Genomic DNA, 26857 nt, shown 5'->3' with positions numbered 1-26857 from the left:
CCAGATGGCTACTGTGTTGGCTGTTGTCATTTTTTTTTATTTGACAACCTCAGGGAAGAGAGGTCAGTGCCCTGATTAAATAGTCAGGTACTGGATGTTTTAAAAATTCTTGCGGCACACTGGTTACAAATCACTGCTCTAGAGTAACAAACTGAGATACAGAAGTTGTACATGGAAGTGGGTACTAGTATATATTTCACAATACATATTAGTATGCTATAGTACTAAAGAAAAATCTTTACTTATTAAAGAAATATCAAATATGTATAATGAGCAGTCATCTACATCATGAAATATAACATCATAATGTCATTCATTATACTATTTCAAAATTATTTGTCTTTCTTTCTGTTCCATAAGTCCTAAGCTCAAAGGCAATGTCTTACTGTGACCACCATAACTTGTCACAAAGTTAGACACACAATAAATGGTACTTGAATTGAAATAAAAGTTGGCATTGTAATAAATGAAAGAATGTAGGGTTTTAAAGATATAACTTCAAAGTTACAAATAATGAGAAGATGGGACCAATAATTTAAACATTTTCTTTGGACACCTGAGTTCTGCTCGGTTTAAAACATGAAGCCAAACATATTTTACTTATGAAATAAGAATATAAGAGATCTATATATAAAATGGCCAAAAAGAAAAAAGTGCTAAATCTCTTAAATAAGCATCACAATTTTTAAAAAAATTGACCCTACCAGACGTTCAAGGAAATTTATCAGAAATTAGTAGAAAATTTTCTAAACATCTAACATGGAATCCTCTCCATTCCCCATTTTTTATGCCATGGTCTCAAATGTTTGAATTTTTTCTAAGAAATATCCGATGGCTCTACAGTAAGTGCTTAGAAATTCAGGATACAAAATGCGTGGATCCCCCACCTATTATCAATGATATGTTTTATCCAAAAGAGAAAAACACTTAAATCCAATGATTACAATTATAAGGATTTGTTTTATTGTGTTTTCCACATAGAGAGAAATTAGGTTTTTTTGGTAAAAGTAAAAGTCATTACAAAGACAATCTGTTAACTGAACAGTAACACATTGAATTAAATCAGTAACAAATAAAATTTAGTTTTAAATGAGTCAAGTGGTCTGCATTTAAAATTCAATTTCACAAACATTCAAGATTAATAAATTTTGGTAAGAAAAAAGACTAGCAGAAAGGAAAAATACATCTTTCAACAGATAGTAAGTTATAACATATTTTAAATTTCTTTGGGAAAACACAGTATTGTTACTTAAGGAAAGCCTTTTAAGAAAGACTTAAGTGCTTCAAGTCAAGTGGTCTTCAGACTAAAAAACAATTTAAAATTTTCCAAGAAATTATAGTGTTAAAAATAGTCTTTTTTATATTCATTTAATTCCATGTTGACAAATAGGTAAAGAAAAGGCAAAAAAAGTTTACCTGCATTTTCACGTAATAAATTTTAGATCTATAAAAATTTCCTGGTTTGTATACAAAAGCCAATGTTTGACCTTCATTGATCCATTTCTATGTAGTTAAAAAAATACAGTATCAAATCTTTCTCCCTTCCCCCCCCAAAACTAGAAGTAATATTTTAAGTTGTGAGTGTGTGGATGCACCTATGCATATCCTCAAGTGTGCAAAACACATAAACAGCACTTTACTTAGAAAATTATTTTCATCATACTGTAAACATCTCTTTCTCTACATCTGGACATTTTAAACTAGTCTTTGGTATTATTAATCACTGTGCTTTGAAATGGAGACAAAGGATTTCTGTAGTGATGCTACAGAGACATTGTAAGATATAAATAAGAAAAATGCACTTGGAATAAGTTACAATTAGCTGCTTTTGCATAATTTTCAAAACTACAGTGTATGCCTAGTCACAGTTTTATGAGAAAAAATATCTCCTTTTTCAACTCCTTAATTTTAAGGAACACTTAATCATTTTGGCTAAAAATCCATTTTTGGAGAGGATCTGATGGATTGCATGACACCAAGCTTGGATGCTCTCCATTTGCTGAAAGGCACATTTTTAAGAATGGGTTATATAGAAGTTGATCCTAGAATAAAAGGAAAGACAACAGACATTAAGTTTCAAAACTTATAGTTAACTGATAAATATGAAAATTACTTTATGGTCTCATTGAAGCTAAAGGGGAACCTGTACACCAAATATATACCATCCTTAACAGGTTATCATTCTAAGATCAACTATGTCTGATGAAATCTTGTACATTTCTGGTGTGAACAACACCATTTATTCCACTACATAAGGTATTATATAAACAAAGAGAGCTGTACAGAGCAAGGTCTCAATCCAATTTTTAAACAACATGTCATTTTTATATACATATGTGTATATATAAAACACACATCCATGTGTGTATATGTGTGTACATAAAACACACATCCATGCATCCAAAAGTAACAAACTTTTAAAAAGAGTAAGTCATAAAAGTCAGTTTTATAGTGTGCTTGCATTATACAAAACAATTTTCAGGTAAGAATTACTAGGTTCCAGCTAAGCCTTAAAATATATTTTTAAAAAGAGAAAAGAACTTTTATATATTTTCTCAGTTCTAGGTTCACAAAAGCACTAAAACAGGGAAGGAAAAAGTTAAGCACTTCAGGTAAGAAAAAAATAATGATTTTCTTTTCTCTCTGCCAAGAAAAGAAATGTCTACTACAAGAAGCATTATAAGAAACGTAAAAACACAAATATGGGCAACAGTTATTACTAATTCACAGAAGTGTTGATCTGCATAAACCATGCTTTAACTAAGCAACTTTCCAATTACTTTGTTTCTAAGAGGTTTTAGTTCATAGATATATGCTCTTTTATCACATGCGTAGACAAACAATAACAAAGTTAACAGAAGCTGAGAAATTTTGATGGCTAACATTAATAAAAAGTGTTTCATGCCTTTTCCCAGGTAAGCAATTAGCTCTGTTCAAAATAGTAATTACATAAAGGGGTGAATTCATTGCACTGAGGTACCTTTCGGATCTCCCATATCTGCTCTCCAGTGGCAACTGTCTTGCGACCTTTGTAGGTACATGCATTCAGTTGAACAAGACCTTGAGCAGCATGGAGACATAATTCCTTCTGGATGTTATGTCGAATTTCATGTTGAGCAGAATACTCAAAGTACTGTGAAAGAAAGAATGCTATTACTGACAAAAGCACCCTATATGTTCAGTTGCAAAATAACAGTCCAATAAAAAAAAGCGGCAACTTACTGAATAATGCAGTCATGTCTACTTCAACAAAATAATATAATAAAAATTGGTATCAGAAACATAAGCTGAGTTTTTATCATAGAAGATACTATAAACTTTTTCCAGCTTATTACCAAAAGATAGATACTTAATTACAAAGTTATTATCTTCCAATATCAGAAATTATAAGTTAGGTGGGATAGAGGCTGGGACAGGTACTCCATAGAAAAGAGCTTAGAAAGCTCTAGCAAGCATAGTAACTGTCTCCTTCTCCACAAATGTTCCTTCTCTCTTATTCATCTCAATTCCTGACATTTATATTTAAATAGGAACATTTAAAAGGACTAATCTTGCCCTGGCTGGGTGGTTCAGGTGGTTGCAGTGTCATTCCATAGGTCATGGGTTCAATTCCTGGTCAGGGAACATACCTAGGTTGCGGGTTCAGTCCCCGGTGGGGATGCGTATGGGAGGCAACCGATCAATGTTTCTCTCTCTCTCCCCTCCTCTCTCTCTAAAATCAATAAACATATCCTCAGGTGAGGATTAGAAAAAAAAGAGGGGGGGTAATCTCCATGCCTCAGTTTCCTTGCCTGTAAAATGGCTAATTTAATAGCTCATACTCCTTGCAGGGGTGTCCAACCTTTTAGCGTCCCTGGGCCATATTGCCTTGGGCTACACATTAAATACAGAAACACTAATGAAAACTGATGAGCAAAAAAAAAAAAGGTTTTTAAGTAGATATACGATTTTGTGTAGTCACATTCATAGCCATCCTGAGCTGTATGTGGCCCACTGCCTATGGGTTGAACACTCCTGCCAGGGTTATAAAGAGAATTGTGTGAATACATGCAAATCACAACAATAACTGGTTCGTGGTAGGCATTCAATATATTTAAGCTATTACTACTATTATTGATGTTTCTTTCTCCCTGTATGTTTGATTAATTAGTCCCTTGGTCCTACTGAATTTTCCTCTCAGATGTAACCATCCCACCCATCTTTACTTCCATATCCTCACTTCTGTTGTTCAGGTACTCTGAGTCTCTACTGCAATACCTCCAGTTATTTCCAACTTCTGCTCCTATACTTCAGTTCTCTCTGCTGCTTGAGTAAAGGGAAACTCACTCTGTTTGAATTCCCTCTTCGTCTTTTATGACATTTATTTGATCCCCGACATCCCCTGATAAAGTGAGTCACTCTGTTACTAAGATTAAGTCTACACTCCTTAATTGGTACACAAAACTTCCATTTTCAATCTTTTATCAACTATCGCCCCAATTACATCCTATGCTCCTTTCACACAATTCCACCATGCAGAACATGTGTATCTATAACCCTGAGACTTTGCTTTATTGTGTTCTACCTGGAATATCCTTCTGGATCCTTCGGTCTGGCTACATTTTATTCTTCAAGGGGCCAATTCAAATATTACCTTCTTGTTTTAGTTTTCCCAGAATTTGTTCTGCTGCTCCACATTACACCCTTTCCAGGGCCCCCAGGGACAACTTTTGTCCACTAGGGACAACTTTTACTGTTGTTGAGGAATTGTGAGTGTAGCTAGCTGGCTTCACCACACACCAAAGTCAGACAATGTAACTAGTACTGACATTCATCACAAATCAAAGATTTCATGATGTTGACATATCAAAGTTAAATAACTGAATATAATTGATTTTCAGTAATAAAACAATTAGTCTTAACACTAATATTTATTGAGCCCTTACTATGTCCTAGGCAGAGACTTTTTGAAGCTCATTATGTGTATTACAGTAGACACCCTACAAACACTAGCTGAATTAATCTTGGGTTCCCTTGGTCTCAGTCTCATGCTTAATTTATCTGCTTCCACAAATACAATGTCGGCCATTTTTATAACTCATAGCTCTTCAGATGAAAATATTGAAAGAAAACAGGTTTAGGTCATGAAAACAGCACTCTGGCTACACATTTTTAAGAAAAATATGATTTCAAAGATGATAAGAAAAGCTGTCTTGTATTTTACTTTACTCATATTATTTTTTAAAATATCATTAAAAAGGATGTTATATGGAATATAAAATTGTTGAAGATATTTAGGTAAAATAAAGAGTACATTATTAGCTAGCTGAGAACACTGAGTAAACATAGCTTAGAAGTGAAAAAAGCAATACATTGTGTTAAAAAGCCATAATGACTAGCCCTGGCTGGCGTAGCTTAGTGGATTGAGCGTGGGCTGCGAACCAAAATGTTGCAGGTTCGATTCCCAGTCAGAGCACATGCCTGGGTTGCATGCCACAGCCCCCAGCAAACACACATTGATGTTTCTCTCTCTCTCTCTCTCTCTCCCTCCCTTCCCTCTCTAAAAATAAATTTTTAAAAATCTTTTTAAAAAAATTAGAAAAAAGAATATTTAAAAAAAAAGCCATAATGACTTAGACTGCAGTGCACAGTTTCTTTGTCAATTTAGTCACATTATCAAACTATTTTTATTCATCATATACAAATACGGTTACAATGAAGATTTATGTTATAAAAATGTCATTATCTGGTCAAAACAGTACAAAAGAACATGAGGAACTGGTTAAGTTAAATAATATCTCAAAAATGTTTAGCACTCAAAACTAAAATTCATGAAGTAGTTTAAATGCAAGGCTTGATTGAAAATAAATTTAAAGGAAATAAATCAAAATAAAATCTATGGCTATATTAAGGTGACAGAAGCCAGAGTCATTTTTTTAATATAAACCAGAAATTATTATTCTCTTGCTTAAAGCCCTAAGAGGGCTTCTGTCACAGAAATAAATCCTGGTTCTTTCACGAGGCCTGCAAAGCCTATAGGGCAGGACCCTTTCTGGTGTCGCTGACCTCACTTCCCACTCTTCTCTTCCTGGGCCACTCTGGCTCCAGTCACACTGGCTTTTGCATGCTCTGCATCCCCGCCCCTGGGCCTCTGGCCTTGCACTCCCTTTGCCAGGACACTCTCCTGGATTCCTCTCCCAACTGCTTCAGGACTCCACTCTAAGGGTTATGTTCTCAAACAGGTCTTCCTGAACCTTGAAAATTACTCCCCAACACACAGACACATTTTCCCCCTAACCTGCTTCATTTTTCTTCATACCCAAACTTACATAGTTACTTTTTTCCTTCCCTTCTAGGCCCACCACATCAGAGACTTTGTCTTTTTCAGTGCTGTAACAGTGCAAGTTACATTATACTCTATACAAATATTGCTGGGAGAATAGGTGAATTATTTCTCCAGAGACAAAACTGTGAAAACATCTTTATGGCAATGATAAGAACAATGTGTAAAGATAAAGCAATGTATAAATATATCTTCAACTTTTATGATAAAAATAAATGTAATGCTAGAAAAAGCCTGAGAGAAATGAATAAGACTTTACATGTAGTGATAAGATTTTTACTACTGAGAAAATATTTCTCATTGCTCAAAACCTTTTATTAGCATAGTCCAGTGTTATTTCTGAAAGAATGCAAATATTTATAAATTATTTTTCCTTCTAATATATAGACAGAAAGGAAATTTTTAAAGTATGCATATATACATACACACATATATACATACATATATATGTATACACACACACACACACACACACACACACACAGTGTGTGTATCTCTATCCCATTTCAGAATTACACTTAACCTTTCAGCAATACATTTTGTTCACTAGCTCTGGCTGAATCATCTGTCCTTAGTTGATTGATTGGTTTGGATGAATACGGATTGGAAATGATTATGATGGGGCTAATGGATAGGAAAAAGCATGGAAGAACATGGACCAGGGTATACATGGACCCTTAGAGTGGAGTCCTTTTTTCTTAAAACTGACATCATCAAAGCCCCACCCTGTTAAAATACAACATGGTATTTAATATTGTGAAAATCCTCCATATACATCTTGGACTCTATATCAAAATACCTACAATTCCCCTGGGTAGGAGGACATACCAGTTCTTCTCCTTCGTACACCTTTCTTCACAGTCTTCTTGCTCCATTCTCATGTCCACTAGCCACCTCACTAACTCCTGTGTACCTTTCCAAACATGGTTTCTAATGTCATCTTTCCCCCCAGAAATGTATGGACACCTAGTCTAATTCAGATGCCCTTCTTCACACCCGCAGAGCACTCTGAACACTTTATCCCAGACCTCATCATCCTGGCTGTAACCACTGGTTTTGAAATACAGGTTTCCTGAAGGAATCAGAATTGAAATTTCTTAAACCCAGTAGAGTATCTGACATGCAGGGGTCCCTCCATGAATTTGCTGAATTAATAAATAAAAGAGAGTCTAATCATTCCAGGAATTCACTTGTAAAAGGCCAGGAAAGAAAGGTAAAAAACTCAAAATAATATTTTAATATGCTCTCTACCCATAGTAGGCCAAATAGTGACATTTGAATCTAAATCAATAAAAATAGTCAAAAAGTGGTAACAGGCAGAGATGTAACAGGCAGAGATGTCATCAATCACAGAGAATTGTGAACATATCTGTTTTTCAGAACATTTACTATGAACCACTGAAATAACTTATAATGCTATTCTTTTGGTATTAACATGATGTAATTTGCCATTGAATCCAGTTAAATACAGCCTTTTATGTAATATAATTTTGCAACATCACCATGCCAATAGTCACACAATATCAAAATTCCACATAAAAGATCTCATTTTTTTTTTATTTCAAAAGGCATTATTCTATTACTTTCTCATTTGCCTTTCTACTGAGTAGGTAAGCAACTTCAAACTGTTTTTACAGCCAGAGTGAAAACAAAATAAGGCACCCTACAACTTTAATATAAATTGTCAAACTTAATCTAAAAACATTTCACACACCCATTTACCTGAATGTAAAACTCATTTAGGACTTCTGAAAAATATGTGACAAGTCACTTGTGTTGTAAGTACTACTGAGAAGGGAAGATGTTTAATGCGGTGCTCACCTGGTTTCCCCCAAGTCCATGACATGTATACAGAATCAATGGCTTGCCTCCTTGATTATTTTCTCCAACATCCAGACATAAAGGCTGACCAGAGCTTTTAATCTAAAGAAAAATTTTCAAGTTATATTTTTTTAAGTCTATGTGGCTTATATATTTCTTCAATTGATTTCAAGAAGTACTGTAAATAATAACATTGCAAAATCTCAAAAGAAAACAACCAGAAAGTATTTCAGCAATTTTCCCTGAACCACATGTTGGTGGCAAGGAGTATACCAAATAAAGAAGAGAAAAATACTCACATATCCAGATATAACAGGACTAAGGTCTGGCACATATGCTTCTGGGTAAATATTGTTCAGATACCATGTAAAATTTTTACATTGAAGGCGGTGCTTTATTTCAAATCTTTTTGAGAGATCACCAAATGATTTCTAGAGAAAGATGACAAGTGAAGAGAAGAGAAGGCTTATTCAAAACAGCGTTGGTAAAACACCCCAAATGCTACTATTTGTATTTATCTTTAGGTATTAAAAATATTCCTGGTCTAAATAGAAGGCAAAATTTAATAGCACTCGCTGTTCATTTAGGCAACAATTATGCCTGCCTGTTCATTTCTGGTTTCAAAGAGAGTCAGGTAGCACTGTGGTGCCGACAATGTGTAGTTCTACTCCTTTGCACCACAAACCTTCCCCATGGGACAAAGATCAGTGGCAAAATGCTATGAGCAAAGAAATGGTAGTGGGAGCATTTAAATTGATCCTAAAAATGATCTGTAAAGTGAGGTGTGAAAAAGCAGGGTTAGAGAAAGGACAACACATAATGTAATATCTTTTTTTCTAGTCAAGACCATAAAAAAACAGTTGGGAATAATTTTTTCTAGTTTTATGAGTGTAGCTTACTTCTAACTTCTTACTTCCATTACTTTTCTAATAATATCCTAACAGTAACACCATATTGGTAGAAAAAAGGCAAGTTTTTAATCAATTGCATTTTATTTCCTTTAAGGGACTAAACAACTTAATAAAAATCATTATTAAGCTAGAAAGGAATTTAGTCTGTAGAAAATAATTAAAGAAAATTATATTACTATATGTAATGGAATACTTCTTAACCATAAAAAAATTAAGAAATATTGTCATTTGCAACAATATGGATGGATCTTGAGAGTATCATACTAAGTGAAATAAATAGGACAGAAAAGAACAAAAACCATATGATTTCATTCACATGGGATATAAGACTGAAAGCAACACACAAAACAAACTCATAGACACAGAAGATAGTATGGTGGTTACCAAAAAGGAATGGGGCTGGGGGGAGGATGAAGAGGGTAAAGGGGATGATATATATATAGTGATGGAAGGAAACTAGTACTTGGGTGGTGAGTACATGATGTACTATACAAATGATGTATTATAGAATTTTACACCTGAAAATTATGTTATTAATCAATGTTACTCAAATAAATTCAATTTAAAAATAATGCTGCAATGAACAAGGGATTGCAGGTATCTGTTTGGTAGCCTGTTTTTATTTCTTTTTGCTATGTACCCAGAGTGGCACTGCTGTATCATATGGTATTTATATTTTTAATTTTTTGAGAAGCCTTCATACTGTTTCATAGAGACTATATCAATTTATATTCCCACCAACAGTACACAAGGGTTCCCTTTTCTCCACACCTTTGCCAAACTTGGTATCTCATCTTTTTGATGGTGCCATTGTGACAGATGTGAACTGACAGCTCATTATAGTCTGATTTGCATTTTCCTGATAATTAGTGATTTTGAGCACTTTTTCATGTACCTGTTGGCCATTTGCTTGTCTTTTTGGAAAACTGTTTATTCAATTGTCCTGAATATTTAGAGGGACTACTTATTTTTTAATTGGGCTGTTTGGGTGTTATTGCTGTTGATTCCTATGAGTTCTTTATATATATATATATATATATATATATTTGGTCTTAACCCCTTATCAAATATACAGTTTGCAAATATTTCTCCCATTCACTCTGCTGGGGGTTTCTTTTGCTGTGCAGAAGGCTTTCAGTTTGATGTGGCCTCACTTCTTTATGTTTGCTCTTGTTGCTTCTGCTTGTGGTGTCATATCCAGAAATTGCTTCTGAGATCTGTGTCAAAAAGTTTTTTCTCTATGGTTTCTTGTAGAAGTTTTACAGTTGGGGACATTATGTTTAACTCTTTTATCCATTATGAGTTCATTTTTGTGGTATCAGATAAGGTTCCAATTTCATTCTTCAGCTCATGGTTATCCAAAGTATCCTCTCCCCACAGAGTGTTCTGAGCTCCCTTAGCAAGGTGAGGCAAAAGTAGGTTTACTGTTACTCATATGGAAAAATAATACAATAATTAATAAATAATAATACAAGAATAAGCTCTTTTGCATACTCACAAATACCCAAAAGGAATCACCTACTTTTGCCCCACCCTATACATCTGCTATATAGATCTATGAAAAGGTAAATCCTCAAGCCTTTCAGCTCAACTACAGAAAATGTTTTCCCTGACAACTTCAAAGTCTTAAACCCAGGTGTTTCAACAAAAAGTATAAAACTCTATAAGGACTTTTGCCTAGCTTATGCATTTTACAACATAAATCTATTTGTCCTCTGGTAAAAACAGGAGTTTGCTTGTTGACTCTCTTCTTTGTGGGTAACAAGAGAACATAAACTGTATTTATTGCTCACTTGCCTGCTTAGCCAAGTACCCTTCAGCAGTATACAACCTGCCCAATTTGTCTTGGTGGCCTTTGGAAAAAGATAGCAATATAACCCGGCAGCGCTCTCTGACTTTGCATCATATTGAATGTTACTTGGAGATACTGGAGGCCAAAGAAAAGGTGAAGAACTTACATGCATGCCCAATGGACATGAACTAAGGGATGGATTGCTGGAGGGAAGCGGGGTATGATGTGGAGGGAGACAATGGGGGAAAAACTGGGACAACTGTAGCATATCAATAAAATATATATATATTTTAAAAGGGGTAACCATATCTTTATAACAGTCCATATGTTGATGCCCTTATAGCCCAATATACAACCCTTTTCCACAAATCAGCATTGTTTTTTTATAAAGAGACTTGGGTACCATTCACTGAAGCATATTCTTAAATTGTCTAGTTAATTTACCACATCCAATATTAAAACTATTAAATCTCATTTCTCATATACTAGGCACCATGTTTTTGCAGAACTTTAATCTAAAACAGGACAATAAAAATAAACAGTACCATATTTGTAGGCACTTATTTCCTTACTTCACAGCTATTCTAGGAGGCAGGCAAGTATTTCCTCTCTTGAGGCAGGGAAGGACAGAGAAGAGAATTGGTTGAACCAAGGCAGTTACAACACTAAATGGCTTCCAACAGTAAAAAGGATACCAAGTAGAATGCCTAATTTTTTTAAAAGTTTACTCAGTTTTCCTTAAAAATATTAAACTGGTATTATAGTTATATATTTTAAGAATTAAAATAAAACACAGCTTCAAAAAAAGCTTTTTAAAATATTTCATACAGGATCCAAGATGACAGAAGAGTAAGTGGAAACTACACTATCCTCCCAGGACCAATCTGGAATCACAACTAAATTGTGGAGAAATAGTCCTGAATAATCAATTGAACACTAGCTGAAAAGAAGCCTTATAACCAAGGACAGACAGAAGAAACCACTTCACCAAACAAGAGTGTAAGGGAGTGTGGTGGAGGTGCAAGAGCAGGGGCTGGCCTCCCACATGCAGCAGCTGAAGTTCTGGAGGGATACTTTAATGGTTGGAGGGTTCCCTATGAGAAATGTGGGGTCTAAATCCCAAACTAGCCTCCCCAGCTTACAGCACCAGAGCTGGGATGGAACGCAGATAACATTCAGCTGTGAAAAGCAACAGGGTTTCTGTCCACCAGGGAGAGACAACTGGACACATAGAGAGCCTCTTAAAGGGCCAACGCACAAAATTTTGCTTACAGCCACTTACCCTGGGCTCTGACCAAAGGAAGGCAGAGTGGACTAGAGATGCTTGAGAAGAGTCTGGGGTTGGTGGCTCTGGGGAGAGAACTTAAGGGACAGATACCAGGATCCCTGTCCTCAGTCATTCCCCATACTGCAGAAGCCATGTTTGTCAGGCAGAGCACTCATCTCCAAGTGGCATCGCCTCACTGGCAAGAATTACTCTGCCCTACCCTGTGACACTTAAGTGGTCTACTGATTACAGGTTGAGACTATATCACTGATAAGTTTAACAACTAAGGCAAAAATTGCAAAGAAGCAGCCAAAATGGGAAGACAAAGAGACAGACCCCAAATGAAAGAACAAGAGAATTCTCCAGAAGAACTAGATGAAATGGACACAAGCAATTTATCAGATAGAGTTTAGAATAATGATCATAAGGATACTCACCAGCATGAAAAAAGACATAGAAACCATAAAAGGACCAGTCAAAATAAAGAATATAATTTTGGAAATAAATAATACACTGGCAGAAATAAATGGTAGGTTTTATGAAGCAGAGGATCAAATCAGTGATTTGGAAGACAAGATAGAAAAATACACAAAGACAGAACAGCAAAAATCAAAAAAGAACTTAAAAAAATGAGGAGAACTTAAATATTTTGGACAGAAGCATAACAACATCTGCATCATGGGAATATCAGGAGAGGAGAGTGAGCAGGGGATTAAGAACCTATTTAAAGAAATAATGACCAAAAACTTCCCTAATCTGGTGAAGGAACAAAATACACAAGTTCAGGAAGCTCAGAGAATCCCAAACAAGTTGAACCCAAAGAGTCATACACCGAGACACATCATAATAAAAACGACAAGGCTTAAAGACAATGAGAGGATCCTAAAAGCTGCAAAAGAAAAGCAGGTAGTTACATACAAGGGAGCACCTATTAGACTGGTGTCTGACTTCTCAACAGAAACATTTCAGGCCAGAAGGGTGTGGTATGAAATATTCAAGGTGATGAAAAGCAAGGAACTACAATCAAGCTATTTTACCCAGCAAGGCTATCACTTCAAATTGAAGGAGAAATAAGGAGCTTCCCAGACAAGAAAAAGCTAAAGGACTTTGTTAACACCAAACCAGTACTGTGACAAATGTTAAAGAGCTAGCTTTAAGAAGAAAGAAGAAAAAAAGAAGAAATAAACAGAGGAAAATAGTCTAACAATAAAATGGCACTGAACACATTATGTAGCAATAATCACCTTAAATATAAATGACTTAAATGCTCCAATCAAAACACATAAGGTTGTTGAATGGATGAGAACACATCAAGACCCATATATATTCTGCTTCCGAGAGACCCACCTCAGATTGAAAAACACACACAGAGGCTTCAGGTCAAGATGGCGATGTAGGCAGACATTGCTCTCTCTTCTTCACACAATGATATCAAAATTATAACTAAAATATACAACCACCGTCACTCAGGAACATCAACAATTGAGTTTAATTGAAATCTAACAACTATGAAATCGAGAGGAATGGAAGTCTGACAACCACAGAATTTAAGAAACCATATCCATCCAGACTAGTAGGAGGGGCATGGACATGGAATGGGTTGGCCTCACACCATAATGATAAAAATTCAGGAGGGCGATCTTGGGAGGGAAGAGTCCCAGACCCACACCAAGCTCCCCAGGCCAGGATTCCAGTGCCAGGATGGTAAGTCCCCACAACTTCTGGCTGTGAAAACCAGAGGGGACTGAGTTGGTGGAGGAGGCTGCGTGAGCCCTAAGAAGCTCCTCTTGGGGAACCCACACATAGACTCACCTACTCAAACTCTCTCCCTTTGAGCTCCAGCACTGGGGTGGCAGCTTGAAGGGCAAAAGCAACCAGTAGTATACAGGGAGAGACTGAAGTGGCTGGAATCAGGGCAAGCAGAGGCCATTGCCCCTTTGCTGAGCCCTCCCCCCACAGAACTGGTAAACTGGTGCCATATCTGAGACTCCATCAATCTGGCTAACACTGTGTTACCTTAGAGATCCACAGAGGTTCTACCCCACCCAATTTACTGGCCTACCCAACCTGCTTTTCCATAAGAATGGCTGGTCTTGGCTCCTAAATCCTATCAAACAAGCAACATATGGCTCATTGAGCATTGGGGCAGTCAGATTATAGTCAAAACTGGCTTCACCAGGGAATCTCCAAGCCCAGCACAAGTAGCAGCCACCTCAGATTACTTTACAGCTCAGGCAGGGTGCCCATGGCAAAACGCAGATCAAGGCAGACCTTGGCCTGCACCACCCAGGAAGCCCCAGGGCCAACACATCCAATGGACAGCTACAGACCATATAGGAGCACCACCACCTTGCCCCTTCACAGATAATACTCCACAGAGGGTGGAGGTTGGTGGTCAGTGGTAATAGCCAGACCTTGCAGCTGACTGGCCTGAATAAATCCCTCCCATTGATCTGCCAACAGCAGCCAAGGCTCAACTACGAGAGGAGGATGTATTCAGCCCACACAAAGGGTGCACCTTGTGTACCCAGCTTGGGTGATAGGGAAGGCTGTGCCACTGGACCCTACAGGACACCTACTATATTAGGCCACACTACTAAGACACGGAGACAAAGCAGCTCTACCTAATACATAAAAACAAACACAGGGAGACTGCCAAAGAGAGGAGACAAAGAAATATGGCCCAAATGAAAAAAGAACAGATCAAAACTCCAGAAAAAAACCTAAAGGAAATGGAGATAAGCAATCTATCAATGCAGAGTTCAAAACACTCTTTATAAGGATGCTCAAGGAACTTAGTGAGGACCTCAACAGTATAAAAAAGAGCCAGGCATAAATGAAGGGTACATTAATTGAAATAAAGAACAATTTACAGGAAAACAACAGTGCAATAGATGAGGCCAAGAATTAAATCAATGATTTAGAACATAAAGAAGCAAAAAACAACCATACAGAATAACAAGAATAGAAAAGAATCCAAAAAATAAAGAGAGTATAAGCAGCCTCTGGGACAACTTTAAGAAAACATTCACCTCAGAGGGGTGCCAAGAGAAGAGAAAGAGCAAGAAATAGGAAATCTATTTGAAAAAATAGTGAAAGAAAACTTCCCAGAACTGTGTGATGGGTTGGGAAAACTTTGAAAACTGGATGCTGCAGACCCGGTGCTTCTTTTTTTCCAATCTGGAGTCATGAGCAGCAGGAAACTAAGACGAGTGGGTTTATCACAAGAGCTATGTGACCGTCTGAACAGACATCAGATTGTTACCTGTTGGGTAAATTTTATTTAATTTTTTTTTCAATGAGAAACTTTAAGGGACTTCCGGCAAGATGGAGGCATAGGTGGATGCACCGTACTTCCACGCACAACCAAGATTAGAACAACAACAATTTAGAGGCAGAATAACACCCAGAACTGATTGAGAATTTATCTGAATGGAAGTGGACAGCCAAGAAGTTGAAGTAGACCCGTTCATCCAGACCGGCAGGAGGGGTGGAGAGGAGCAGCTGAGCGTGGGTCACAGCATGCAGAGAACAGGGAGAACTGGGTGCATAAGGCAACCGGGAGCACGTAAGGCATCCGGGGCACGCAAGATCACAGAGGGTGGACCCTGAGTACGCCAGGGGGCAGCTGGTGGACCCAATGAGGTGGCGATTGTGGACCAGGGCAGAGCACACAACCCAGGATCCCAGGGAAGGGACCTCATCCCAGGAGAACGGAGCTACCACCATTGTTCCCTCCGGCCCCCACATACAACATCACAATCTAGTGACTGGGGTCCCCAGCCCTGGTGAACACCTAAAGCTCTGCCCCTCACCATAACAAGAGTGACCAGACCAAAAAAAAAAAAAGAGAGAGAGAGAGAGAGACCTGTCTCAAACAGAGAAACAGATCAATGCCCCAGGGCTCATCCTTTTGAGTGACCAAGAGATAGCCAATCTATCAGATGCACAGTTCAAAACACTGGTGATCAGGAAGCTCACAGAATTGGTTGATTTTGGGTGCAAATTACATGAAAAAAAATGCAGGTTATCATAAAGGAGATGAAGGAAGATGCATGGAGAACCAATAGTGATGGGAAGGAAACTGGGACTCAAAACAATAGAGTGGAGCAGAAGGAAGAAAAAAACAACCAAACAGGAAAGAATGAAGAAATAAGAATTCAAAAAAATGAGGAGAAGCTTAGGAACCTCCAGGACATCTTTAAACGTTCCAACATCCGAATTATGGGGGTACCAGAAGGGGAAGAGGAAAAGCAACAGATTGAACACATATTTGAACAAATAATAAAGGAGAACTTCCCCATTCTGGCAAAGGAAATAGACTTCCAGGAAATCCAGGAGGCTCAGAGAGCCCCAAAGAAGTTGGACCCAAGAAGAAACACACCAAAGCACATCATAATTACATTAGCCAAGGTAAAAATGAAGGAGAGAATCCTAGAAGCAGCAAGAGATAAGGGGACAGTAACCTACAAAGGAGTTCCCATCAGACTGTCAGTTGCTTTCTCAAAAGAGACCTTACAGGCAAGAAGGGGCTGGAAAGAAGTATTCAAAGTCATGAAAGACAAGGACCTATATCCCAAATTACTCTATCCAGCAAAGCTTTCATTAGAATGGAAGGGCAGATAAAGTGCTTCTCAGATAAGGTCAAGTTAAAGGAGTTCATCATCACCAAGCCCTTATTTTATGAAATGTTAAAGGGACTTATCTAAGAAAAGAAGATAAAGAAAAAGACATGTATAGTAAAAGGACAGCAAACTCACAATTATTAACAACCACACCTAAAGCAAAACCAAAAGAAACTAAGCAAACAACTAGAACAGGAACAGAACCACAGAAATAGAGATCACATGGAGGGTTAGCAAGAGGGGAGTGGGAGGAGGAGAGAGGGGGAAAAGGTACAGAGAATAAGTAGCACAGATTGTAGGTTGAAAATAGATAGGGGGAGGGTGAGAATAGTATGGGAAATGTAGAAGCTAAAGAACTTATGACACATGGACATGACTAAAGGGGGGGATATGGGTGGGAGAGGGTGTACAGAGTGGAGGGGAGTGAAGGGGGTAAAATGGGACAACTGTAATAGCATGATCAATAAAATATATTAAAAAAAGAAAGAAAACTTCCCTAATTTCATGAAGGAAATAGACATGCAAGTCCAGGAAGCACAGACTCCCAATTATGGTGGATGCAAAGAGGCCCACTCCAAGATACATCATTATTAAAATGCGAAAGGTTAAAGATAAAGACAGAATCTTAAAAGTAAGAGAAAAGAAGTTAGTTACCAGAAAGTTGCCAGATGGGAGTGGGGAGGAAGAGAATGGGTGAAGAGGTGAGGGGATTAGGAGGTCAAATAGGTAGTTACAGAATAGTCATGGGGAGGTAAAGTACAGTATAGGAAATGGAGCAACAAAAGAAGTTACATTCATGACCCATGGACATGAACAATGGTGGGGGGGGATTGCCTAAGGGAATAGGGGGTACTGAGTGGAGAGGGGCAAAGAGGTAAAAATCAGGATAAATATAATAGCATAATCAATAAGATATAATTTTTAAAAAAGAAAAAAAAACACAGACCAAAATAAAAGATGGAAAAAAGATACTTCATCCCAATGCAAAGGCAAAAAAGCTGGGGTAATAGTACTTATATGTGATAAAATTACTTTAAAATCAAGGCTATGGTAAGGTACAAAGAAGAACACTACATAATGATAAAAGGAACAATCCAGCAAGAGGATATAACCCTAGTAAACACTTACATACCAACATAGGAGCACCTAAATATGTGAAGCAAATAGTGATGCACATAAAGGGAGAGACTGACAGAAATACAGTCCTAGTTAGGGATTTCAACACCCCACTGACTTCAGTGGAAATACCTTCCAGAAAGAAAATCAATAAGGAGACAGAGGCCTTAAATGACACACTAGATCAAAAGGATTTAACTGATATCTTCAGAACATTTCATTCCAACACAGCAGGATATATATACTTTTCAAGTGCACATGGAACATTTTCTAGGATAGATAGCATATTAGGATACAAATCTCAATAAATTTAATAAGGTTGAAATCATATCAAGCATTTTCTCTGACCACAATGCTATGAAATTAGAAATCAATCACAAGAAAACATTGAAAAACACGCCAAGACATAGAAACTAAATAACATATTAAACAATGATTGGCTCAACAACAAGATAAAAGAAGAAATCAAGAGATATATTGAAACAAATGAAAATGAAAACACAACAATCTGAAATCTGAGGGACAATGGGAAAGCAATCGTAAGAGAGGAATTCATAGCATTACAGGACTATCTCAAAAAATAAGAAAAAGCTCAAATAAACAATCTCTCTTTACACTTAAAGGAATTTGAAAAAGAACAACAAACAAAGCCCAAATGAGTGCAAGGTAGGAAATGATAAAGAACACAGTAGGAATAAATGAAATAGAGTCAAAAAAGGATACAGAAGATCAATGAATCCAAGAACTGGTATTTGGAAAAGATAAACAAGACTGACAAACCCTTACCCAGACTTATCAAGACAAAAAGAGAGAGGACCCAAATAAGTAAAATCTAAAATGAAAGAGAAAAAAAAAGAAATAAAAAGAAAGAGGAGAAATTACAACTGACACCAAAGAAATACAAAGGATTATAAGAAAATATTATGAACAATCATATGCCAACAAATGGGACAACCTGGATGAAATGGATAAATTTCTAGAAATGATCTTCCTAAACTAAATCAGGAAGAATCAAGAGAATCTGAATAGACAAATTACACCTAGTGAAATTGAAGGACTGATCAAAAAACTCCCAACAAACAAAAGCTCTGGGACAATGGCTCCACAGGTGAATTGTACCAAAATTTCTAAAAACTAATACCTTTACTTCTCAAACTATTTCATAAAATTCAAGAGGAGGGAAGGCTCCCAAACTTATTTCATGAGGGAGCATTATCCTAATTTCAAAACCAGATTAAAACACTACAAAGAAAGAAAAATATAGGTCAATATCTCTGATGAACATAGATGCTAAAATCCTCAACAAAATATTAGCAAAGTGAATACAGAAATGCATAAAAAATTCATACTCCACAATCAAGTGGATTTTATTCTGGGAATGCAAGATTGGCACAACGTTCTCAAATCAATAAATGTGATATGCCACATAACCAAAATGAAGGACAAAAACCACATGATCATATCAATAAAATCAGAAAAAGCACTTGATAAAATTCAGTACCCATTTATGATAAAAAGTCTCAGCAATGTGGGAATAGAGGGAACATACCTAAACATAATAAAGGCCATATATTACAAACTGGCTGCCAGCACCATACTCAATGGGCAAAACCTACAGTGATCCCCTTAAGATCAGAAATGAGATAGGGATGTCTGCTTTCACCTCTCTTATTCAGCATAGTACTGGAAGACCTAGCCACAGCAGTCAGACAAGAAGAAGAAATAAAAGACATCCAAATTAGAAAGGAGGAAGTAAAACTGTCACTCTTGGCTGATGACAGGATACTGTACATAGAGAATCCCCAAGATTCCACCAAGAAACTACCAGAACTGATAAATGAATTCACCAAAGTAGCAGGATACAAAATTAATATCCAGAAATCAGTTTCATTTTTATATGCCAAAAACAAACAGAAAGGGAAATTAAGCAAATAATCCCATTCTCAATTGCTACAAAAAGAATAAAATACCTAGGAATAAACCTAACCAAGGATGTGAGAGGCCTGTTTTTGGAAAATTATAAGACACTGGAGAAAGAAATTGAAGAAGAAACAAATAAGTGAAAGCATATACACTGTTCATGAATTGAAAGAATTAACATCATTAAATGTCTATACTACCCAAAGAAATCTATAGATTCAATGCAATTCCAATCAAGATTCCAATGATGTATATCACAGAGCTAGAACAAATATCTCAAAAATTTATATGGAGCCACAAAAAGCCCTGCATAGCAACAATGATCCTGAGAAAGAAGAACAAAATCGGAAGAATCATGCTACCTAATATCAAATGACAGTGTTTGGGCACGTATAATGTGCACTTTTTGCCCAAATTTTTTTAGGAAAATATAAGGATACGCATTGCACATGGGCAGTATACATAAAATTTCTTGTACCTTGTGTCTGTTCTTGTGTTCATAATTATTTGTTACATAATATTTCTTGTACCATAATATGTTAAATTAATGCTAAAATTCCTTTATAATACAAAAAACAAGTATTTAAATATAAATAAATAAATAAATAAATAAATAAATTTAAAAATTAAAACAAAAGACTTTTCTCCTGAAAGCTAGGGCCAAAAATATGAGTATTATACATTGCAAAATATAGTATACTAGAATAGAAGGCCATAGTAATTCAAAAGCATGGTGCAGGCATAAAAACAGACACATAGATAAATGAAACACAACAGAGATCCCAGAAAGAAACCCACACCTCTATAGTCAATTAATATTCGACAGAGGAAGCAAGCACACACAATGGGCTAAAGATAGTCTATTCAATAAATGGTGTTGGGAAAACTGGACAGATACTTACAGAAAAATGGAACTAGACCACTCTCTTACACCATGCACAAGAATAAATTCAAAATGGATGAAAGACTTAAACATTAGACCCAAAACCATAAAAATGCTAGAAGAAAACTTACACAGAAAAGTCTCAGACATAGCTCTTAGCAATATTTTATCGGATATATCTCTGCAGGCAAGGGAAACAAAAGAAAAAGTAAACAAATGTGACTACATCAAACTGAAAAGTTTTTGCACAGAAAAGGATATCATCAACAAATTAGAAAGACAAGAATATGAGAGCGAATATGAGAGAACATATCAGCTGATATATCTAATAAGGACTTACTATCCAAAATTTATGAAGAAGTTACAAAACTCAACACCAAAAAATAAACAACCCAATTAAAAAATGGGCAAAGAACCTGAATAGACACTTCTCAAAGAGGACATATAGATGGTCAACACAGATATGAAAAAGATGCTCAATGTCACTAATCATCAGAGAAATGCAAGTTAAAACCATAATGAGATATCATCTCACACCTGTCAGGATGGCTATCATCAATAAATTAGCAAACAACAAGTGCTGGTGAGGATGTGGAGAAAAAGGAACCCTTTTACATTGTTGGTGGGAATGCAGACTGGTGCAGCCCCTGTGGAAAGCAGTATGGAGATACCTCAAAAAATTAAAAATGTATCTGTCTTTTGACCCAGTGATCCCACTTCTGGGAATATATACAAAGAAACCCAGAACACTAATTTAAAAGAACATAACCACCCCTATGTTCATTGCAGTATTATTTACAATTGCCAAGATATGGAAGCAGCCCAAATGGCCATCAGTAGATGAGTGGATAAACAGCTATGGGATGTTTACACAATGGAATACTACTTGGGCATAAAAAGAAGAACGTTTTATCCTTTGTGACAGTATGGATGAACCTGGAGAACATTATGCTAAGTGAAATAGGCCAGTCAGGGAAAGACAAATACTATATGATTTCACTCATAGGTGGAATCTAATGAACAAACTGAACAAGGAAAATGGGGACAGACTGATAGATTGAGAGCAGGATGACAGGTGGTGCCTGAGGAAGTGGAGAGACTGAGCAAAAAGGAAAAAAGACTCATGGACATGGACAACAGTGTGGTGATTACTGGCAGGAGAGGGTATAAGCAGATTAAATGGTAATGGAAAAAATATGATAAAGGTTATATTAAAAATAATTTTGTATTTGAGTTGACTCAGATAAGTGAAAGAACATGTGAACTTGGAAGTGAATTTGTATTGTAATTTAATTATTTATCTTTAACCTACTTGTTTAACAATTTTTGCTGCATCTGTGTTTCTCCTATAAAATATTTCCTTGTATTCATCCATCCAGACTTCTGCAAGGCGAACTTGGTTGCGAGCAATCACCTGAGTGCCTTTTGGAAAGGTATGAGGGCTTTTGCTGCGAAAAACATGTCCAACAACAGAGCAAGGCATAATCTCCAACTGCCCACCACATTGCCATACCTGATAATTAATGATATTTGTTTAAATTTACAGTATTTTAGGAAAATCAAAGTGTTGCTTTAAGTTCACCTTTAAGATATTAATAAAAGCAAAATATAGAAAAGAGGTTTATCACAACTTCACAGCTCAAGTTCTTAAATATAAAGAACAATTTTATTAAATGGTATACTAAAGTTGACAAAAGCATATTTTTAGAAATTTAACAAAATACAGATTTCAGATCTTTCATAAAAATGAATCCCAAATTTTTGTCAAATAATTATGCAAACTCTGTAATATACACAGAAGAGCAAAGGCTCTTCTGCATTTGACTTCTGTCTTATGCAACTTGTATAGTTACTTCACTTGAACAACAGTCTTCTATGGGATGAAGTAGCAGTTGTTGAGTAAGTGAACCCACACTCTATTCATCCCTTGTTTATTCAAATTTTAGGTAAGAACACAATTCCAGATCGCCATTATTACCAAAGTAAAATCTATTAAACTTATAAAGTAATTGGTCATTGTAAAACAAACAAACAAAAAAACCCTAACTATTTAGAGATAGTCAAGAAAATTTCCCTGCATTAACTCTAAATAAAATGGCAAATCATTAACTCAATACCTATTCAGTTAAATATCTTGACAATCAACTCTGCCACAAATGGTCACTAAGCAAAACATCTAAAATAAAGTCATGTTTAATAGTATGTGCTAGTACTAGGGCAAGTGACCGTATTCTCCCCTTTTTCCCCTCTCTTTTAAACAAATGAGAAAACTCAGTGATATGTTCAAGTCAACAAACTGTGCTTGAGATCTAACATGTGTTAGGGGTTGGGAATACTTGAAATGAATAAAACAAGATCCCTGGCTTTAAGCAGTTCAAACTTGGCTAAGATCGTCACTGCCATTATGTGATGGATTCTGAGCCAAAACTTAAATCTTCTAACTCCTAGTTCAGTTATTTTTCCACTACATTCCTGCCTAGGGGATAAAAAATGAATGACAAAGTCATTACAGCCAATGAATTCATAAAATCAAGTAAGTGCATGTGGAGACCATCCAAAACCTTTGTTTTGTTTCTCATATTAACTTTTCATATGTATAGGAAGGGGAAAAAGAAAACCTCATATAATCCAAAGAGTTGAGTTCAATGTCCTTTAAAATTATATATAAATGTGGGTTTTTTTTTCATTCTAACTCCCTTGATAATCAACTTATTTCCTGAAGCACTGGATTTAATTATATTTATCTTGGCTGGAATTCAGTAGCTGCAAGTGCATTAATTGGTGTTTTTGCTTGGACATAGGCATTTAACTGATTCTTCTTGTTACATTGGCAGCAATGAATAAATATATTAAATTACACTTTAAAAGGAAACATCCTATGCTAAAAGTCCTAGCAACTTAATTTTAGAAAGCTCAAAAACTAAAGACAGCGTATATCCATGGTAATCTGTATCAGCCAATTAGAACAAAATACATCTCATTGTTTAACATGTACGCAATGTTTATAAACTTACTCTGAAAGACATTTCTATATTTTCACCTCCCCAGATTTCCATTTCTTCATCATAAGTTCCAATATATTCAAAGTATTCTTTTGATATGGAAAAAAGACCTCCTGCAAAAGTGGGTGTTCTGAAAAACAATCCATTGTCCAACTTTATGATTGATACCAAATAAGAAAAAATAACATATTTAAAGAGAAATTGAATCAAAGTCACAAACATATCAAAGAGCGATCCCAATTTCAAAGTTCTTTCATAGATTAATAAAAACTGAAAATTCTAGATTTAAAGTCAAGTTGGAGAGTGGATACTTTAAGTATCCTTTCCCAATAGAGTAAAATTATTAAGTATCTTCTAACCAAGCTTAAATATTCTTTAGTAATAATTAGGAAGGAGGCATAAGAGCTCACCTAATCCTACTTCTTACTCAGTAACATTACGTGTAAGTACATATATACATGAATTCTCTATTCTCTACATATAGAATGTGTGTGTTCTGCATTTTGTTAGGGTGAATTACCGTGGAGGCATTTACTGTAAAATGCAAAGCACACATACATATTCAAATAATTGAACCATATATATAAGACTTTGTGAACAATCATCTTACTTAATTGGGTAGGTTTCATCCTTCCTTCTTTGCCTCTCATGATCAGGAAGTGCTTCCCAGCCAAATGAAAGGCTCCAGTCAAAATTTCCTCGGTTATGGTTAATTCCATAAGGAGAGGGTTTGTTGAATTCAAATGTATTCATATCTATGGATGCAATATCCGGACTCACAACGGCCGTGTAGTTCTCAGCTATTCTGGCCAACAAAGGTTCTAACCAGCCATAGAAACACTCACCTAGAAGGAACACAATTCTAATTAATTTATTGAAGACATTCAGGGTTTCTCTTTTGTTTTGGGGAAGTAGGTTTACAGAGGAATGAGAATGAAGTCATTTGTGTTCTGAACATTTATAAAGGGGGAGATTTCTTAAAGGTTTCTTGTGAGGAGATCAGGGTAAGATTTTTAAACAGTAAAGCAAAATTCTGCATCGTTAGGAAAGCTTTCCTACAGACAACGATCTATTTTTCACTTTTAAAAGGCAGCAAAATGATACTGGTGTATTTAAGTTTCAGATGAGGTGTTTCTCTTTCTAATGGGCCATCAGTCAATAATAACTTTTTGCTGATCCATACCACCTAGCTCCAAATGTGTTCTGACTTATTTAAACTTGTCTCCCTGAGTAAAAAATAGTAATCAAAATTTTCATTTCTCTGACTGGATGTTAGGAGAAAGTAAGTTAAGGAGTCAGAATATTCTGATTTTAACAGTTGGAAAAGGACCATGCAAAGCTGTACCAGCATTAATGTAAAGTAGAGCAAAGGAATGCTGTGAAAATCTGGGCCCTGGTCCCAGGCCAGGCTGTCTCACAAAACACAGAGTTCAGGAGATGCCGACATGTGCAGTCCTACTCAGGGTTCCCATCAAGGGGAGTTCGGCAGTCACAGTCCAGGAGAAACATCAAACACTTTTTCCTGGAGGGGAAGAATGCCCAGTCTGACATTATTGTAACTTTGGACCAAGAGAGAGAACACTGGAGAATGGACCATTTCCTTTTAAAATCGCCTCTCTTGGATTATCTTCTATCTCTCTTCATTTTTAAGTGGCTGGTAGTAAAAGAATATTGGATGTGTTAGTTCTAAAGAGATTCCAGAAAATCCAAAACCTTATTGTGAGAATTAGTGTAAACTCAATATCATTTGCTGGATTAAACACAACCAAGGGCTGGCAAATTAAAAGCTAAACACTCATAGAAAAAGTTAACACTCACCAAATTTACAGCTCAAGGGACAAAGGGACATTTTAGTAATACCTAACGTGTACATTAAACATTAACTCTAAAATACCTTCCAAATACTTTATTTAAAATAATTGAAACTGAAAAAAAACACGTTAAAATAGAGAGGAAAAAAAAATCCTGGCAGCAACAAAAGCCGACAATCTTCATGGGAGAAACAGCAGAAGCTGGGAGGGGGAGTGTGTGAATCTTTGGGGAAGGGTGAAGAACTGAAATATGCAACTTAAAACTGTTAGTACAGGGACAAAGTTTAAGGATAAGGCTGACTACATTTAAACAAAACTTTCACTTGTTTTAAAGTGTGGGAGTCAAGAACAAGAAAAAAAAATACTACCACACTTTCTTTTTCTTTTTTTAATAGAATGAGCATATGAAAAAAAAAATCCCAGGGAAGGATAACTCGCTTGGGAAGCTGGTCACTAGAAGACATTAAAGCTGAGGAGCCTTGATCACAAAGAAGGTAAGAAATTTGCATAAGTGAAAGGAAGGGTCTAATCAGAGCTATAATCTGCTTGGGCTGTCAATTCCTATAATCACCAGTTAAAAATGATGTTAAAGAAAATGCAATTAGGCATCTAAAGAAAAAGCTTCCTTACCTTTTAAATTAGGGGGTTGGGGGAGGAAAAATGTTACAACTGTGTCTGCACATTTATACTTACAGTGAGCATCTAAAAATGTGAGCGTTTCAGCTGTTGCTACCGTTGCTCCTAGCAACCGTGCAGTGATCAGACCTTTTCTCTCTCTTTGTCTGACTATTTTTACTATAGAAAATTGCTTTATATATTCCTCTAGTTTATCATGTAAGTACTCTGTAAGAAAAAACAAATCAAGATTAACTCTTAAGTTTATTTTCATGTGACATGAAAGCTAATAAAGAAACCACAGGGCAATAATATCTCTACATTGACAGTCTTAACAGTTACATGCATTCTTCCATTAAGATGAAAATTTTATCTTTAACTCTTTATTGAAAAAAAAGCTATATATGACAAATCTTAACTTCTGAATTACTGTGAAATATAACATTGTAACACATATTCTGTATATGCCGTATCAATAATTTGGGGAAAACTGAGAGACTTCAAATGGAGCGAATGCCAGGAGTTCAGAAGATTTATTTAGAGAAAATTAACTAAGGGAGTAAAGAAACTAAAGCTGGCCAAAAAGATATTGGATGCTTTTTAAAATTGTTACCAATTTTTGGAAATTTTAAGAAAAATGCCAAGTATCAAAAGGATTCTCTCATACTTAGTGATCAAAATAACTTAAGACCAAAACATTGAGCAAAAAGTACATAAGAAAGTCCAGTTCTACAGCAATTTGGGAATATTTCTACAGAATCAGCAGAAAATT

General features: G+C 36.0%; 1 protein-coding gene and 1 long non-coding RNA gene across 3 annotated transcripts in view; one reads left to right on the top strand and one right to left on the bottom strand.

Moving 5' to 3' along the window:
* Positions 1-940: 940 nt before the first annotated feature.
* The window catches only part of GALNT3 (polypeptide N-acetylgalactosaminyltransferase 3), a 67394-nt gene continuing 41477 nt past the window's right edge, over positions 941-26857 (bottom strand). For both annotated transcript variants that reach the window (XM_045828624.1, XM_045828541.1), the window contains 8 exons: positions 26164-26313; positions 24270-24504; positions 23672-23789; positions 21970-22170; positions 8443-8574; positions 8144-8245; positions 2981-3133; positions 941-2042 (listed from right to left, as the gene is read on the bottom strand). In XM_045828624.1, the coding sequence (XP_045684580.1) occupies positions 1920-2042; positions 2981-3133; positions 8144-8245; positions 8443-8574; positions 21970-22170; positions 23672-23789; positions 24270-24504; positions 26164-26313 (1214 nt within the window). In that variant the 3' untranslated portion in view covers positions 941-1919. The remainder of the gene's footprint in view (positions 2043-2980; positions 3134-8143; positions 8246-8442; positions 8575-21969; positions 22171-23671; positions 23790-24269; positions 24505-26163; positions 26314-26857) is intronic.
* Positions 25639-26857, top strand: part of LOC123812060 — a 54935-nt gene continuing 53716 nt past the window's right edge. Inside the window, exons 1-2 of the long non-coding RNA XR_006784481.1 lie at positions 25639-25735; positions 25866-25964. This is a non-coding gene — a long non-coding RNA (uncharacterized LOC123812060). The remainder of the gene's footprint in view (positions 25736-25865; positions 25965-26857) is intronic.

The sequence above is a fragment of the Phyllostomus hastatus genome, unplaced genomic scaffold, assembly GCF_019186645.2.
Source record: "Phyllostomus hastatus isolate PE091 unplaced genomic scaffold, TTU_PhHast_1.1 phas_contig_1, whole genome shotgun sequence".
Classification (NCBI taxonomy): domain Eukaryota; kingdom Metazoa; phylum Chordata; class Mammalia; order Chiroptera; family Phyllostomidae; genus Phyllostomus; species Phyllostomus hastatus.
Note: the sequence above shows the minus strand (reverse complement) of the source record. Positions and strands in the feature narration are given on the sequence as shown.